This window comes from Lissotriton helveticus, chromosome 8, assembly GCF_964261635.1.
Source record: "Lissotriton helveticus chromosome 8, aLisHel1.1, whole genome shotgun sequence".
Lineage (NCBI taxonomy): Eukaryota > Metazoa > Chordata > Amphibia > Caudata > Salamandridae > Lissotriton > Lissotriton helveticus.
The window spans coordinates 1,583,326,845-1,583,343,710 of NC_136069.1; the positions used below are offsets into that span (position 1 = coordinate 1,583,326,845).

The 16,866-nt window shown below is 44.8% G+C and overlaps 1 protein-coding gene across 1 annotated transcript in view; it reads left to right on the forward strand.

Annotated features, from left to right (window-relative positions):
• Positions 1 to 16,866, forward strand: part of LOC144773529 (solute carrier organic anion transporter family member 2B1-like) — a 442,157-nt gene that overhangs the window by 343,010 nt on the left and 82,281 nt on the right. Inside the window, exon 11 of the mRNA XM_078658590.1 lies at positions 6,732 to 6,891. Within this exon, the coding sequence (XP_078514716.1) occupies positions 6,732 to 6,891 (160 nt within the window). The remainder of the gene's footprint in view (positions 1 to 6,731; positions 6,892 to 16,866) is intronic.

Genomic DNA, 16,866 nt, shown 5'->3' on the forward strand with positions numbered 1-16,866 from the left:
CCTCTTTTTGCAAAATGCTCAAGAACAGACTTCAGCCTTAAATTATGTTCTTCTTGAGATGATCCATGAACCAATACATCGTCCTGATATATTTTAACCCCATCAATGCCACTCAGGACATCCTCCATGACCCTCTGAAACACGGAAGCCGCAGAAATCAATCCAAAGGGCAGGCATGTGAATTTGTAGGTCCCGAAGGGGTTATAAAAGATGTGAGATTCATGGACTTCTCATCCATCCTGACTTGGTGATAGGCTGCTCTAAGATCTAGCGATGAGAATACACACGCATTACCAAGTTGAGTTAACATCGTGGTGATGTTGGCTAGGGGATTTCTGTCAGCTATGACCTCCCTATTGAGGGCACGAAGGTCCACACATAAGCGTACCTCCCCAGAAGCTTTACGTGCCAGAACCACTGGAGCCAACCACTCACACGCTTCGGTCTCAATAATGACACCTTCACTTTTTTACTTTTCCAATTCAAAGCGCATTGGCTCTTGCATAGTTAAAGGTACATTGCGTAGTTTACATGTCACAGGGATAGCATTTGGCTTCAGTGTAATGTTATGAATATAGTCTGAAAGGCAACCCAACTTATTACTGAAAACCTGTTTGAATTCAGAATGCCAGTCAGAAAACGGATCACTGCATGACACTGAGTTCAACAAATCTGGCTTGTGAATGATTTCTTTGTTTGGTGAGGTTGAGCTTGGTAAAATTGTTCTTTTGTTTAGTGAGAGAGAATTTTGTACAATATCCCTGAGGATGATGCAGGGATCTCCACCTGGAACCAAGGATACACCCAAATTGGCTTGGTGAATCCAACTGAGTATACTATCACCTCTGCAAGAGATGTAAATCTTACCCGCAGTCAGTGCCCCTTTGTGCTCAACTTCACCTACAAAATAACCAACGAGCTTGATTGGTTGACCACCATAGGCCAATGGTCTTATGTCAGGCTTAAATACTTTCACTTTACCAGCAAGATTTTTGCCATAAAAACCTTAGAAATGAGAGAAATCTTTGCCCCAGAATCAAAAAGCATTTTGACTTCACAGTCATCGATGTGAACATCATCTATTGCCCCTTTACACTTTTTACAGCTTGGTAAGACGATTTCTCCACAATCCAACTCATTACAGTCAGAATCGCTTTCTTCTTCAAGAGATACTTCTTTGACGCGTCTATTTTTCCTGTTAATTGGTGACCTACAAGCTTTCATAAAGTGTACAACTTTTCCACAATTGAGACAGTTCAAAGCCAATGCAGGACAAGCTTTATCATTAGCAAGATGATCAGGGGCATTACATAGATAACACTTAATTTTTACACCAGCTTTGGGCTTAGTGAAGGTAGAAGAAGAAGAAGTGAAATCATGTTGTTTTCCAGTAGATTTTGACGTATTGGATTTTGACCTAGTTTTACTAACATATTGTTTCTTTTCAACATAGAGAACTTTTTCTTCAGACACATTTTTCTCTTTCTTAAAAACTTCCACACAAACGAGTGAATGTTCTATCCTTTTGGCTATAGCAACCACCTCATTTAATTCTGGGTCATCCTTTTGCCAGAGTTCATCCTTTATCTTTTTTATGTTGCACCCTAGCATAAACTGATCGCAAATCCGTTCTTCTAGAGAACTATCAAATTTGCAAGTTGATCCCAATTTACGTAAGGCAACCACATATGTCTCCACGGGATCTCTCTCTTTTTGTGTGCGTCTTCCGAAGTGATACCGCTCCAAGATGGTACTTACTCTTGGAAGATAGTGTTTATCAAGTATCTTTAGATTTATTTCAAATTCGTTGAGATTATCTGACTCTTCAGCACTCAAATCTGGAAGATGTTCGAACACCTCCTGGCCTTCTGAGCCTAGACAATGTAATAATAAAGCAGACTTTCTTTCCCCACTAAGAGATACTCCGCATACTCTTGCATAATTTAGGAATACTTTCTTCCATTCAGACCAACGATTGGGAGGATCGCCAGGCTTGGAAAGAAAGAAAGGAGCAGAAGTATATTTTCCATGTTTGAAAAGTAGACACCCTTGAGTTGAAGGAAAAGGGAAGCATAAAAATACAACTGTTCTAAGGTACAAAATCGCCTAGAGAAATGACATGTAAACTTCTATAGAATAAATGTTGTGTACAAAAGAGAAAAGTATTGTTTAAAATGACATGCAATTTTAAATGAAAGCTGCTATGCGCATCAGCGCAATTGCTGTGAGTATCAGCTTAGAAGTAGAATGGTAAGGTAAGAGAAGTTGTGACAAACAATTTCGAAGTGCTGTGTATGTCAGTGTAATTGCTGTGTATGTCAGCGTAGAAAATATATATCTAGCTTAAGCATGCTGTGTGTGTCAGCGTGATAAATAGTACAATTGACACACTCTTTCCTGCAAGCATCAGTATCAGCATAGAAGTACAATGGCAAGGTAAGAGGAGTTGTGACATACAAACGGGCGCACATACCATACCATCTAACATACCATACCATCTAACTCCTCTCCTTCCGCCCCCTTCTCGCTCCCAGGGATCGTAAGACTCAAAATGGCAACCCTTGTTTATCTCTTATCCTACCCCCTTCATTCACTTACCTTACCTCAATCAATAAGGCACCTTATCTTTTGCTTTTTCTATGACTCCTTGGGTGTACTTATTTCTATGCTGCTCCCCTGCAAGCATTAACCTATGAGATTAACCCCATGCTGATTGTTATGACATTTGATTTGGCCTCTCAACTGGGACACCCCCCCACAAGCCCTTAATTACAGGGGGATAACTTCAACACCTATCCTGCTTGAGGACTAACTAATCTATACTACTATTATAAAGGAAGAACTTTGAGGCTTTGAGGCGGGTAAACTCAGGAACCACAGCGCCAATCCACACACCCGATACATCGTTGTAATCCTCAGGGTGTGCAGATGGACATAGGCTATATAAAGTTAAAAAATACGTTATATTTAAAAAATTAACATTATAAAAAAAGTAGTCCCCTCGAAGTAGCGCCGGCCGCGACCTGCGTGCTGATGTCAGGAGCGCGGGGAGGTGCGGCGTCCAGGAGCGAGAGGAGGAGCGGCGGACATGGCGCGGGGGAGGAGCGGTGACGAGCGGCGGACATGGCGCGGGGGAGGAGGTGAGGAGCAGCGGACTGGCGGGAGGAGCGGTGACCAGCGGTGAAGAGTGGTGAAACGAGGAGCGGCGGCTAAGGTAAGGCTCTGGGGGACAATGTCGGGCAGGCGGGGGTCGGGGCAGGCGGGGGACGGGGACTTACACCAAAACAGGAGGAGGAGCGGTGAACTGAGGAGGGGCGGCTGAGGTAAGGCTCCGGGGGACAATGTCGGGCAGGCGGGGTCGGTGCTGGCGGGGGACGGGGACTTACAACAAAACAGAAGGGTACAATTTAGATCGGCTGAGGTAAGGCTCCGAGGGACAATGTCGGGCCAGGCAGGGGTCGGGGCAGGTGGGGGACGGGGACTTACAGCATCTGCCATTGAGATTTATGCAGAGCGCCTCAACACTGGGCCTTTGTGACATCCGGGGGACAATGTCGGGGCAGGCGGGGGTCGGGGCAGGCGGGGGACGGAGCGGCCGGGGACCCGGGCTGCTGGGCAATGTCAGAGCAGGCAGGGGTCATGTCGGGGCAGGCGGGGGTCGGGGAAGCCTGATTGCTCCCAGACAAGGTCGGGACGGGCTGCTAGTCACCTATATATCTACTTATTTAGTTTTCTATGTTTATTCTATCTTCAATCTTACACCTTTCCCGCTCAGGGACTAATTACCCATGTATCTATTTAGCTAGTCTTCCATGCTTATTCCATCTTCTATTTCGTACTGTTACTCACGTACAGCTCAAGTTTATTGTATTCTATATGTTTATTTAATTTACATGGAATTTGGATATTGTTTTATCACCTACAGCGCTAGTCCATTGTATTTTATATGTTTATTTAATTTGTATTGTATTTGGATTTTGTCCTGCATTTCCCACAGTGATATCTCCCATCATATATGCCGTCCCTCTGCCTTATTCTCATACTCTTCTTACCTGCACTCTTCATATCTGCACTTCCTTACATCTATTGTTTACCTGCCCTGTTTTCATACCCATTACCCGCCACTTCAATTTTCCCTCACCGGTTATCCTCCTTCTATCTTTCCCAATCTCCCCCCCCTTCTTTCATCTATTCCCCGTCACCACACTTTTTGTCTCCCTGAGACCTTCGAGGATTGCCTTTTCCCCTCCCAGTCTCATTCCATCTGTACTATCCTATACCCTCTCTCCTCTCATGCTCTCACCCCCCTCTCCTCCCTTGGTCCGACCCCTTCTCCTTCTTCCCCCCTCTGTCAATTTTTTCAATTTCCGTCTTTATTCGATCTTATTCAATCATTAAAGACACTTTTAAACAAAACAGTAAATAAATAAAAACATGCAATGGCATACAATTTTAGTTAAAAGGAATAACATATTAGAATTCCATTAGAGATTAAAAAAGAAGATGTCAGTGATATTAAAACAACAATTATATCATCACTATTCACTCTTGCCCCTTCCCCCTCCACACCTGCCCGAACATCTCCCTTTCTATGCTTCCCTCACCTATGTCCCCTAACCTCTCCACACACTGCCACCAGGTACTCCTGCCCCATCCCTAACCTCTTCTTCCCACTCCTCCTCCCTTACCCTCCACACCTGCCCAAAACACTTCCCTCTCTGTGCTTCGCCCCATAACCTCTCCATACATTGCCACCAGGTACTCCTGCCCCATCTCTTACCTCTTCTTCCCACTCCACCCCCACTCAACATGCCCCCCATCTATCATACCCCCAGCCCCCAAAACCCTTTCTCTCCTAACATGGCCCTAACTCTTAGTCCATACTTTACTCCCCGAATCAATCAAAAAATGCCAAGAAAAACGTTAAACACAAATTACTTATCGGAAACCCGGAAATTCTTATTGATGATAATTACTTCAGCCCCACTTCCCCCATCAAAACCAACTACATATTTTACTCTAAATGCCCCTCCAAATAGAAAAGCATCTTCCTACAGCATCTCCCTGTTACCTACTCTATTTTAATTCCATATGGCTTCAAATTATCTTCTACCCCTCTCCTGCCTTTCCTTGTGAAATCGACATCTCCATTAAAACAGGTAACATCCTCATCCAAGCCGCAGAATTCCCACCTCACCACTTTTGAACACCACTTGAGCTCCTTAATCCTCAACCTTTACAAAGTTGCTCCGAAACTTCCCTCCACTCATCCTGACATTGCCCTACTGGCTGTTCCCATACACCTCACACCCATCATCCCCTCCCTTTCTTCCCACCCAGACTACACCACCCTCCACACACTTTCCTCACTCTCCCCCTTCACTGACATGTCCCCTGCCAATGTCACTCTTTCGCTGCCCTCCTTTCCTCCACTCTCCCCTCAGTCCTCTCCTCTTCCCACCACTCCTTCTACTCATCCTTGCTCCCAATCCACCACACACTCCAACTTCCCTTCCTCCCCCTCCCCTATCACACTGACTCCCTTCCCTCCACCTCCCTTCCTTTCTCCCCAACATAAATACACACCTCTCCTCACCTTACCCCCTTCCTCTTCTATTCCTCCTCCAGCCCCTCCACTTCCCCCTCCGATAACCTGTTCTCACCCACAGAAATTCTCGCCTACCCCTAAAGAATGCCCGCTCCTTAACAGCCCCACTCCCCTAACCTCAGTTCACTTGCCCCCTAAGGTCTCGGTACTCCTGCCTAACGTCACACTTCCTTTCGCAGCCTCCAACCGTAGCTCTCCGTCTGCCCCCTCTTTGAACCTCTCACCAATGCCTATTAACAAATCCACTCCTAAAGGAAACTCTGAACTCCCCCCATCATCCCCCTCCCTTCCGATTATGTCCAATCTCACTCTTATATCCCAATCGCTAAACAATGTAGAAGGTGTTATCTTCACAGTCTCTAATGATCTCTCTCGTCTTAGACTAGATTTCAATGCTCTTAAGACCAAAATCCTCCCTTATCGGGGCCACGCCCTCTAAATGGGCAAAACAAACTCCCCTAATGACACACCGGGGAAAAAAACTCCTCACCACTGCAATTTTCATAGACCTCTCCGCATCTCCGGCCATCTCTCCCTGTCCGACCTCAACAACCTAAGCAACTCCTACCCACCCAACTCTCCAATCATTAAACTGCTACCCCCCTACTCCAACATCCCCATCATAATAGGGACCTAGTGAATTCCCCTCTTTCCTGGCTCCCCCAGACCACCACCTCACCCCAATCCCCTCACATGCATGCTTGTCAATTGTCGTTCCGCTGTCCAACACACCACAAAACGTATATATATAAAGAACTGATAAAAAGCTGGCAGATGACCAGGTTAACTGGACATCATTTTTGTAGGTATTGCTTCATCTCAAAGAAACCCTGCAAAGTTGTTTGTGTATAGGTGATTTATAGCCTCCCAGTTTGGGTGGTGAGAGATATGCAGTATGATCCTTATTATTTTAGGTCTATGTTACATATGTCACAGTTGTGTAGATACGATACAAAAAATTATGTAAGCTAATTGTCACCAAACAGAATCTACACTTAGTTCTCTGTTGTTTATGCTCCGCAATGATCCATTATATTATGAAAAATAATGTGTTTTGTGTTAAGGTTAAGCTTTTGAGGTATTTCGATGTGATTTGTAAAACAAAGTCTTTCTTTTATCTTAGTGAGGAAGTTGGACAAAACATTTCCAAATGTAACAGCAAGTGTCACTGTTTAGAGACAGCTTATAATCCTATTTGTGGTTACGATGGCATTGAATACATCTCTCCATGCTATGCGGGGTGTGAAGATGTCAGTTTCGCCTTCACAGAGAATAAAGTTTTGGTAAGTTACCGTGTTTTCGAAGGATATTTATTGTGAGTCATTACCTCCTCATTACATTCCTTGCTCTAAGAGGGTGAATATAACCTGGAGGAACACAAACCCCACTTCTACCTAAGAAAAAGTACTTGAATTCCCGCCAAATTGGCTACTCTAATTTTGATAATCCAACCTTTAGCTAAGGACACAATGCTGCTCCCAGTTCCTGTTTGTTTGTCACCGTCTTGGGAAAGGCACTTTGTTCCCCATTCTGCTGTGGCAGGGGCTGCGATTAGTTCCACTCTGCACTGTCAGGCAGTTGGGTGTGGGAAGGTGCTTCACCTCTGATGTTCCTGGTAGCTTGTTACTGGACTTTTGTCCATGCAGTGCTGGTGTTCCGGTAGGATTTTGTTGACCTCACACTTGAGAGAGGCTCTGCTGCAGAGAGCACAGGATCTGTCATCCCCCTGTTTGTGCAAGACTAACTTTGAGGTCGCTTAGTTAATGCTGGCATGGACATCCCTGGCCCAGAGCCATTTATGATGCTTATCTTTTGGTTGTTTCGAATCTTATGTGAGTCAAATCGCGCTATGGTTTAAGGGTCAGAAATGTACACCATCAAACTGACTCTAACATTGTTGGTGTGGTTTCCATGGGTTTATTTGACCATCTCATGGAACCTTCTGCCAAATAGCTCCTGTCCCATGGAAGTTCTCAGTCGGAGTTACATTCACATCGGCAGATTTCCCATCTGGATGTCTGCTGATAGTTACTTTTAAAGGCCAGTCCCACTGAAGAGTTTCAATCTCAAGTTGGGTGTGAAAAGTTCCATTCATGTTGGATGAGGCTACAAGGTGGACGCTTTTGGTGTGAAGAGCAGTTTGTGCTGTGCGGACGGTCATTGTTGTAGTGCAGAGGGCCAATTGTTGCTGGAGCTTTACAGTGGTTGATTGGAGTAGATGATCACTGTTGGCTCGAAGTGCAGGTCTTGTGTTTCCAGTCATCGTGCACATGCGACTGGCCAATCCCCCTGACCAACACAACTAAAAAAGTAGCAGACCAACTCCTCATTGGGATCCAACAACTGGAATCTCGGATCAAAGTCACTGTCCAGCTGATCACTTTCAAGAAGAAGCTAGAAGAGGTCAACAAAGCCCTCACTAAGACAAGGGAAGACATCTTAAAATACAAGATCAACAAACTGAAGAAGGACACACATGAGAAAGTATACATGTATTTAGCAGATTATTATGAATCACTTTCCTCCAAGAGGAACAACAGGAGAGGTGCAAGAGGCTGGATGCAGGGTACAGACGAATGGACCTCAAAATCAGAGGACGGGAGCAATTAGGAAGACTCAGGTTCAAGTGGGTCCAATAACTCCTGTCAGATAAGGAACAGCCAACCAAGAGGAGCACACCGGACCTCCACAACCGCCTGCCCCAGGACCCTGGTGGCCAACCCCAACCTTAGTGATACCCTACACAATCCTTCCATCCAATCCCCTTTTTTAGGACACGGCCGGGGCCAAAGGGGACAGAGAAAAAGAGGAAACAGATCGACATCAGGTAACCAACAAGATGCTCAGAGAGTGCAGTGGGATCCGGCAATTGAAAAAAACCTGAAAAAGAGCATGACAAGAGATCTCTCCCCACCAACAAGGACCACTCTGATCTAGTTGTCAATCTTAGTCCCAAGGTTCTGACTCCATTGGAACAAGATGTCTCTATAGGGGACTGTGCTATTTCCCAACCCATGATTTCATCACACAGATTGAACTATCCCAGTTCTTCAGAAAAATTTGACTGCCCTTCTTCTTCTCAGACAATACAGAAGCTAATGACTTTGTAAGAGAAACCTACACGGGCCTGAGGAAAAAGTCCACCTCTACAATTGGTCCCATCAGAAGTGGCAACTTTTGAGACTGCTGTGATCAAAGAATTTGAAAGACTTAGACCCTCGGCCAAAAAGCATTTCTTCAAACTATCAAAAGCCGAACTGCACTGTTTCCAACAACTAGGATCGGATAGCGAGATAGTCATAAAACCAGCGGATTAATGAGGAGCCACCATCATCATGGAACAACAGAGCTATCAAAATGATTGCCATGGACAACTCAATGAGAGTTACTACCAACACCTATTGATTGACCCAACTCCTAGATTACTGGCTTCCATAAAGACAATGGTAGAGAAAGGGCAAGATGAGGGCTGACTCACCAAAGGTGAATCAGAGTTTCTGGTACAAAACTGCCTAAAACACCGTACTTCTACATCTTACAAAAAAATACACAAACCCACCAGACCCCCACCAGGAAGACCCATTGTCTCCGGTATTGGATCATTACTTGAACCACTTTCCCAATTCGTTGACTGGTTTCTATTCCCTATCATGGCAGAAATGCCATCCTACCTACAAGATACCAAACACATACTTAATGTACTCACTGAGATTGCCTTTGACCCACAGAAACACCTTCTGGGATCTTTTAATGTGGAATCCCTGTACACCAACATCCCACAATAGGAGTCCTTCCAAACGGTCAGAGAGCTTTTTGTACCATAGAATGTAGGACGATTTGACTCCAACCTCCTTTGTGATGGACTCTTCCACTGTCACTATGAAAGATAATTTCTTCCAGTTTCAGGAACTACTATAATGGCAGTTCACAGGGACTTCAATGGGCAGGATCTTTGCCCCAAGCATGGCTAACCTACAGGTGGGCGGCATTTGCGATTTGCGTAGTCGCGTTACGCAAATTCTCTCAAAATTGTAAAAAATCTCTGCGAGCACGCAGAAATTTTGCAAACACGCGGAATTGTTTGTCCCGCCCGTTTGCGATGTGTTTTTGCATGCTTGCGAAGAAATATATCGCTAACATGCCCATGCGGTCGCTAACGGGCATGCCATCTTGTTTTTCACTTGTCCCTGCCGCTCGCGGTGCTTATTTCCTGTTACGGGTCACGTATTGCATGCCCTTGCCCGTTTGTGATGAGTATTTCTTTTTCGGGAATGCGTATTACGTGTTTGCGATGCTGTTTGCGGGCTCGGGGGGGGGAATATCACACAAACTTGCCCATGCGGTCGCAATGGGTGCAGCCATCTTGTTTTTCACTCTATTGCTATGGTTCTGGCCCTGCTTTTCCATCCTCCCTCTATCTTTGCAATCCTTTGTTTCTGTACACTATTTTTTTATCTTTTTTATTTATTATTTATCTCTCTATTTTCCTGAATCTATATTTTGATTTTTTTTTTACTTTTTGTGACTTTTTCTACTAATGTTTCACTTTTTCTAGAACTTGATTTTTTCATTTCTTTTACTTAATTTTCGAATTTATCCCTTTTCTTTTCCACCCACCCCCCACCGAGTCCTAGGCCAGAACCATGCCCAAGGGAGAGACCAGGGGCAACAAGGGAAAGGGCAAGGGCCCGCAGCCGTAGCCTTGACTGCCTACCCTACGGAAGTCAGCACCCACAAGATGTGCAGGCACGGACCTTATTTGGTGAGGCAGAGGTGGCAGCACTTGTTTGTTTTTGTGCAGCTCCACCTCCCCTTAACCCTAGCAGTAGGCGGCAGGCCTGGGTCCAGGTACGGGCTCCGGTGGCGTGGCCAGCAGTGGGAAAAGGTGTGCACAGCAGTGTTTCTCTGCTCTGGTGTCCGGCGCACCGATACCCAGCTTACGCACCAGTGGGCCGATATCCTGGACCGGGAGCAGGACCTGCTGAACCTGCTAGGAGTGGAGGTCCTGGGGTTTGGTGAATAGCTATTTAATATTACTACTTTGTGTTCTTCTGCTCTGTGTTATATATTGCGAATATATTTTTTTCTGAAAAGCAAAAATGCTGCTGCTTACATTGCAGGTAAATTATGTTTAAAAATCTTCTGTGATTGTTATGACACAGGTGCTCGGTGCTACTAATCTTACTTGCTTGCAAGTTTACTTCAGAGAACTTAAGTTAGGTAATCCTAGAGAGACTCTAGTCATTCCTTTGTCCTCCTGCCACTAAGAAGCGATAGTGGTGGATTGATAGATTTGATTACTTATTAGTTGGTCATTGTTTAGTGGTCTGCGTGATGCATCCCATGTCACGCCACGTGCTGCAGAGTGCTGCTTACTCCGTCCTTAGTAATATCCTTTGTAGTTTGTTAATCACTAGCAGAACATCAGCAGCAACCAACCAACAATTTGGTGTATGCAAAAATGTATGCTTGTGTCCTCCACGTATGCATTTTTGAGGGCTAAAATAAACGGCAAAGCAGACTTAGTGAACAATTGGTCCATCTGCAATAGGTGGGCTAGGTCAGGTGGCACTTAGGCTTAGTTAGTATTCTGGAATCAGAATGGGACAATGGATTAGTGTTCATAAATAATAAGTACCGCAATACAATCCGATAGGTACATTTTATTGCAATTGTTGTTTTCTAAAATGTTTTTTGAGCGTTTTTTAATATATTTTGTTTGTTTCACACCAATCATTAATGTTTGGCTCTTTCTTTATTACATCTTACATGATGAGCACCCAGGGGCAAGAAGACGGGGTCAGAGTCAGCACAGGCGGGATAAGAACAAGATGCCACCCAGCGCCAGGACAGCTCCTCTACCGAGAGCCCTACTGCTGGCCCAAGTAAGTCTTCCAGTGGTTGATAATAATAATTATATTTCCCTAACTTTTACTGCACCTTATTTTTTCTGAACTAATATTTCGGTTTCCTTATTCTATTTTTTACAAAATCTTCTTTGATCTAGACTATCTGTTTCTAAATTCTTGTTATCCCTGCCTCTAACTACCTCTGCTAAACTCATAATCACCAATAGCTCTTGCCACTGAGACCAGTCCTTTGAGGTTGTCCTCTTCTAGTCTTCTTAATCTTGAGGCTTTTTGACAATTCCCACCAACAAAATGCCCAACCAGATATTTTAGTAGTTTTAATAGGATAGTACATACTACTACTGTTGTAGGGATTCTGCACATATAGAACTATACACAAGAAAATAGGATGTTGGTGATGGGAGGTTGGACCTTCCTCGTACCACAGTCAGAACCCACAATCCTCTGACCGACTAACTGTAGTGTCTCATTAGCTCCCCGAACCCCCTCCAAAGATACCCAATGATTAGACAAGCCAGAACATAACACTCCCGACCTCTCAGAGTCGCGGAAGCAATGCACAGCCTTTCGCTCACTCACTCGTGTAAGTCCACACCAAATACAAATACCATAGATTCTATGTAAGTTCAAAAGGTTTATTTTCAAATAACAAGCTCTGTACGTTGTTCTATAATGGAGTATATGAGCCAGCACCAACAGCAAAATGCATAAGATTAAAACAATAAACGTTACCACTACAAGTCCATAGAAGACAAAAGATCTCTGAGCAAATTCTGGGGGATCCCTCACATTAGAACTTAGAAGAACTGGTTACATCATAAGCTCTGCAAAGCTCTGGTTCGTGGAAGGGAATCTTCCGCTTGTTATGAGAAAAATGGTGTGCGTTAGACAGTATAATACAAGCATTTCTCAGTGATGCCAAAAAGTGTAATTTGTTATGGCTAATCAATACAGACTGACCAGAACTCCATAAAAAAGTGGCTTGTTTTTCGACCTCTTGTACGCAGCACTCAGAAAGTAGCAGTATGAGCTCATGTGGGCTCTAAGGCATCTTACACAACAAGCTGCGAGGTAATGTGCGCAAAAGACACAGAGCTAAAATGGTTGCATGGCTCAGGCTAACTAAGCAAAGAGTAGACTAGAATGACCCTAGGGACCATTTAACACTACTAGTGTCTACTCTACTCTAGTACCCGATTTGTACTAGTGATGTATGTTGTACATGTATGTATTAACTTTTTTCAATATTGCTAGTATGAAAGAATAAAAAGGGGGTGGTGTATGTGTCATCTAAAAAATGTGCAATGCGTTTTTCTAGGCGTACTACCAACCACCAGTGCCGGGGCCAGCGGTCACGGCGACGCGGCCATTTTGGAGGGACCATGAGATGCAGCACCTACAGGAGCTACAGGGGGTGAGCCAGCAGCAGTGGTGGACAGTGGTACGTTATATTCCTTACTTATTGACATTACACTTGCTGCAAGAGTGTACACTCATTGTACTGTTGAGACTTAGTAAGTTTGAAGTTGTAGTGAACAACGGTTGAAGAAGACAGATACCCTTTACTTAGCACTAACAATAGCATTAGCGCCGGGAGTTGATTAACCAATGGCCTCTTCTATCTGACTTCAACTCAGCTGTGAACGTTTTATGGAGAAGACTAAAAGTTAGAGCAGATGACCTTGATGGATGTGTTGAACGAAAAGGGAAAGAATGGTGGAAGGAGGAAGGACGGGCGAGATGTAATATGACTGGCAGAGAAGGATATGTGGGAAGCATGCATAGGTGGCTGATAGGAATCAGATGCATGGGTGATTAAAGGATGGGTGTAAGGTGAAAGAAAAGATGCCTGCCTGGGTGGATGAAACTGTATGGGTGGATAGCAAGAATCATCAGTGGTGTTTGGGTCAAGCTCAAAGCCAAGGCAAGCAAGGAAGTACGCATGGGTGGTGGTTTAAAAAAAAATTGTTGTTGGTGAAACAAACTAAGGTTTGTTGAGAGATTAAGAAGAATGATAGATGTTTACTTTGAATGAATGGATGCCTGGATGGTATTCATCATAGATAGCATAGGTGGAGACTGTCACTGGATGAAGAGTCTTAGTTTGAAGAGAATGTAAAAGAAACCGCGCCAGAGTAGCAAAGCCGAGGAGAATATAAGTTGTATTTTCAGAATACTCCCTTGACTCACAGTAGTTTGCAAGCACAGCCTATATATATATTGTGTATGTATGTAGTTATCAAGTGTCTTCCTCTGACTCCAAAGACCACTCTCTACCTATGTTAATTTATTTTTGACTGTCAGCCAGCCTGCCATGGGTGGCCTATCGACTGGTTACACAATCAATCAAAACAAAGTACCTCATGTCATCCCATATATAAGCAATTATCATTGGATCAGATATCATCTGCCTTTTTGTAGTAGTCAGGGCTGGGTTAAAGTGAAATTGAGCAGCTGCCCTTGATGTAACAGAGAGAGTATGGCCAGTGCCACCTGTAATAGAAAAATACGAGCTTCCCCACCTGCTGACAGTAGTAAATAAAACTAATGTGAGTCTGCGTCATGACTCGAGAATGATTGTCTTGGGCGCAAGCTGACTGAGCTGGCATGCCGGCTACAACAAGGTTATGTAATTTCGCTAAACAAGAGAGAAGAAGAAGACTGGTGTACTCTGTACTTGAGTCCATAGTGCTAGTATAATGCCTGAAACTCCCACAAATGTTAGAGGCCGAGGACGTGGGAGGACAGATACATACCACAAATGTTATGTACTGTGCTTGCTAGTGCTACTGTGGCACTATGTGTTGAATTCATTTTGTGTTACTGTTTTGCTAAGAGTATTTTTAATAGTCTTTTTTTACTTTCTTGATATAGCTCCACCTTCCCAAGCAAAACCAACCAGGAAGGAGTTGGCAGCCCTGGCCCGGTGCTGAAAGCTGGAGGCTATCTGCAATGAATACCGGCGGCTGGTGATTCTGGCGGAGGAGGAGGAGGAGGTGGCAGCAGCTGCAGCTTCCTCCAATGTCCCGGGCCACGGCCAGGCCCCCCCAGTGGTACGGCGCCGCAGTCAGGCAGCTGACCACCACCGCACTTCAGCATCGAGCAATGCTGCCCCATCTGTGGATGCAACTGCAGGGCATATGCGTGCTGCATGCTCCTCCAGAATGCGCGACTAGAGGAGTAGGTAGAGGAGCTTAAGAAGAGGGTCAAGGTCCTGGAGAGGGAAAACTGAAGAGCCCACCGCTAACTTAAAGACCCTGTTTAGTTGCCCCTTTTTTAATCCTTTTTTGGTGGACGGAAAATTGGGCGTTGGGCTTTATTATGGGCTTTCTCGTTTTGGACGTTGGTTGGGGTTAGGGAGAGGGGTGAGTTGGGTGTTGTACCCCTGACTGAGCGACTTTTCCTACTATTAGTACTGTCAGTCTGTCCTCCTAGTCCATTATTATACCTCCCCCAAACTTCTTTTCTTACCTGTGATTGTAGTTTAAGTTAGGCACAGCAAGGGCTGCATGATGATGATGGCATGGTTTCCCAAGAGAATGGAAATGCCATGGTTGGGGGGGTAGTAGTAGACACGGGCAGTAGCATTTGCAGAAAAAGAAAATGAGACAGTCAGTGGCCTGAGGGAGTTACTCGACACAAGCAAATCTTTAGTGCTGTGTAGGGGGATGTTGATGAATCCAATCGATGCCGGAAATTAATTATGATGGATTAGGTTCCTTTGGAAAAATTTGACTTGCAATTTAAATATACTGAGCATGGGTTGGCAAGCAGAAGAAGATCCTCGTTCTGCCTTGAAATTGAATTAGTGTTGCTTTTGCCACATCCCTCCTAGCTACTGTGTAATCAATTATTGGTGTACATTTAATTTAGTCACACCTCAATAAATCACACAGTCCGGGGGAAGAGGGTTAGGGTTTGATGAATTGTTGGGAAGTGGGGTTTTGGGGAAAAGTTTGGCAAAGAAAAACAGTACGCATGAACAAACAACAAAACAATCTTGGCAGACAACCATATCCATAAATATGTTAGGGAGAAAAAGGAAATGCATGCATGATGATGATATTGATAACTTGATGGTTCATGATAAGTAGTACTTACTAACTACTACTAGACAATTACATAGTACAGGGCAGCAGTATATTATGCAATGCAATGGTTTATGGTGCCGAGTGCATGAATTTGATGCCTCGCTTTTAAACGCTGCTATTCTAATGTTAATCTAGCTGCATGACTACGATGTTGCTCTGATTTGTTTTATTTTATTTTAAACTTGTGATCTTCATTGTGTTCGCTGCTATACCTTTCCGCATTTTCCTACCTGCTCTGCTCCTGCCAGTGCCCCGGTCCACCACGGGATTTCCCGGTTGTTGTGGAGGGCTCCGGCAAACCTTTCCTCCCCCCGCCCTGATTGGCTGCACAGGGTCACGCAGGGCTTGACGCTTAGGTTGATCCCTATTTAGTCTCGATGGCTTTCTCCGTGCTTAGTGAACGCGCGCAGCGGGCGCGCGCCTAAGTCCAGCCCATGTGGGCCCTTCCGCGCTGAGTACGTGCCAGGGGCCAGGGAGACTGGTTCTACTCCGCCTCGCCCCCAAGTAAGTCCTCTCTATGCCTCCCATGAATTATCTGCACTTAAACCTCGCATATTGCCCTGCCACCATGCGTTTCCCCCTGAGGCTCTTCTTGGTATTTTGAGTTGTAGTTGCTTTATTAAAGATAGCCCCCCTAAAACCCCTGACACGCCTAAGTCTCAGCCCACCTCGGAGATGCAAAAGCTTCCCTCATTGTCCATTGAAGATGGTTTTCTTTTTGAAGCAAGATCCCTTGTTAAAAATAATATTGCCTTCAGGGATTTCATCGCCGTTAGGAAGCCCTCTTTGGTTTTTATTACGGAAACCTGGGCATCCGAATCCAACGGTCCTGAACTTGTTAATGCCATCCCCGAGGGCTACGCTCTAGCTCGGATGGACAGAGTTGGACGCAGGGGAGGGGGACTGGGCATTTTATACGAAAGTTCCTCTATCTGCCGCACAAAGTCCCTTTCTACTCCCTGAGATTCTCTTCAGGTTTTGTATTTTTCTTTAAACTCCTCCCCCACAGTTTCTTTCTCTGGTCTTTTGCTCTATAGGCCCCCGGGCCCGAAGTCTGCTTTCAGTTATGATCTGCTGAAAATTCTAGACCCTTTCATCGACAGGCCTAACCTCACCATACTGGGAGACTTCAATTTTCCTCTAGAAAACACAAGCTCCAGTGATACGTCTTCCCTTATAGACTCCTTAGCCTCGTGTGGTCTGCTCCAACTTGTGGACTTTCCTACCCATCGAGCTGGTCATACGCTGGATGGAGTTTTTTCTAACGATCCCAGATTAAGGATAGGTTCTCCCATTC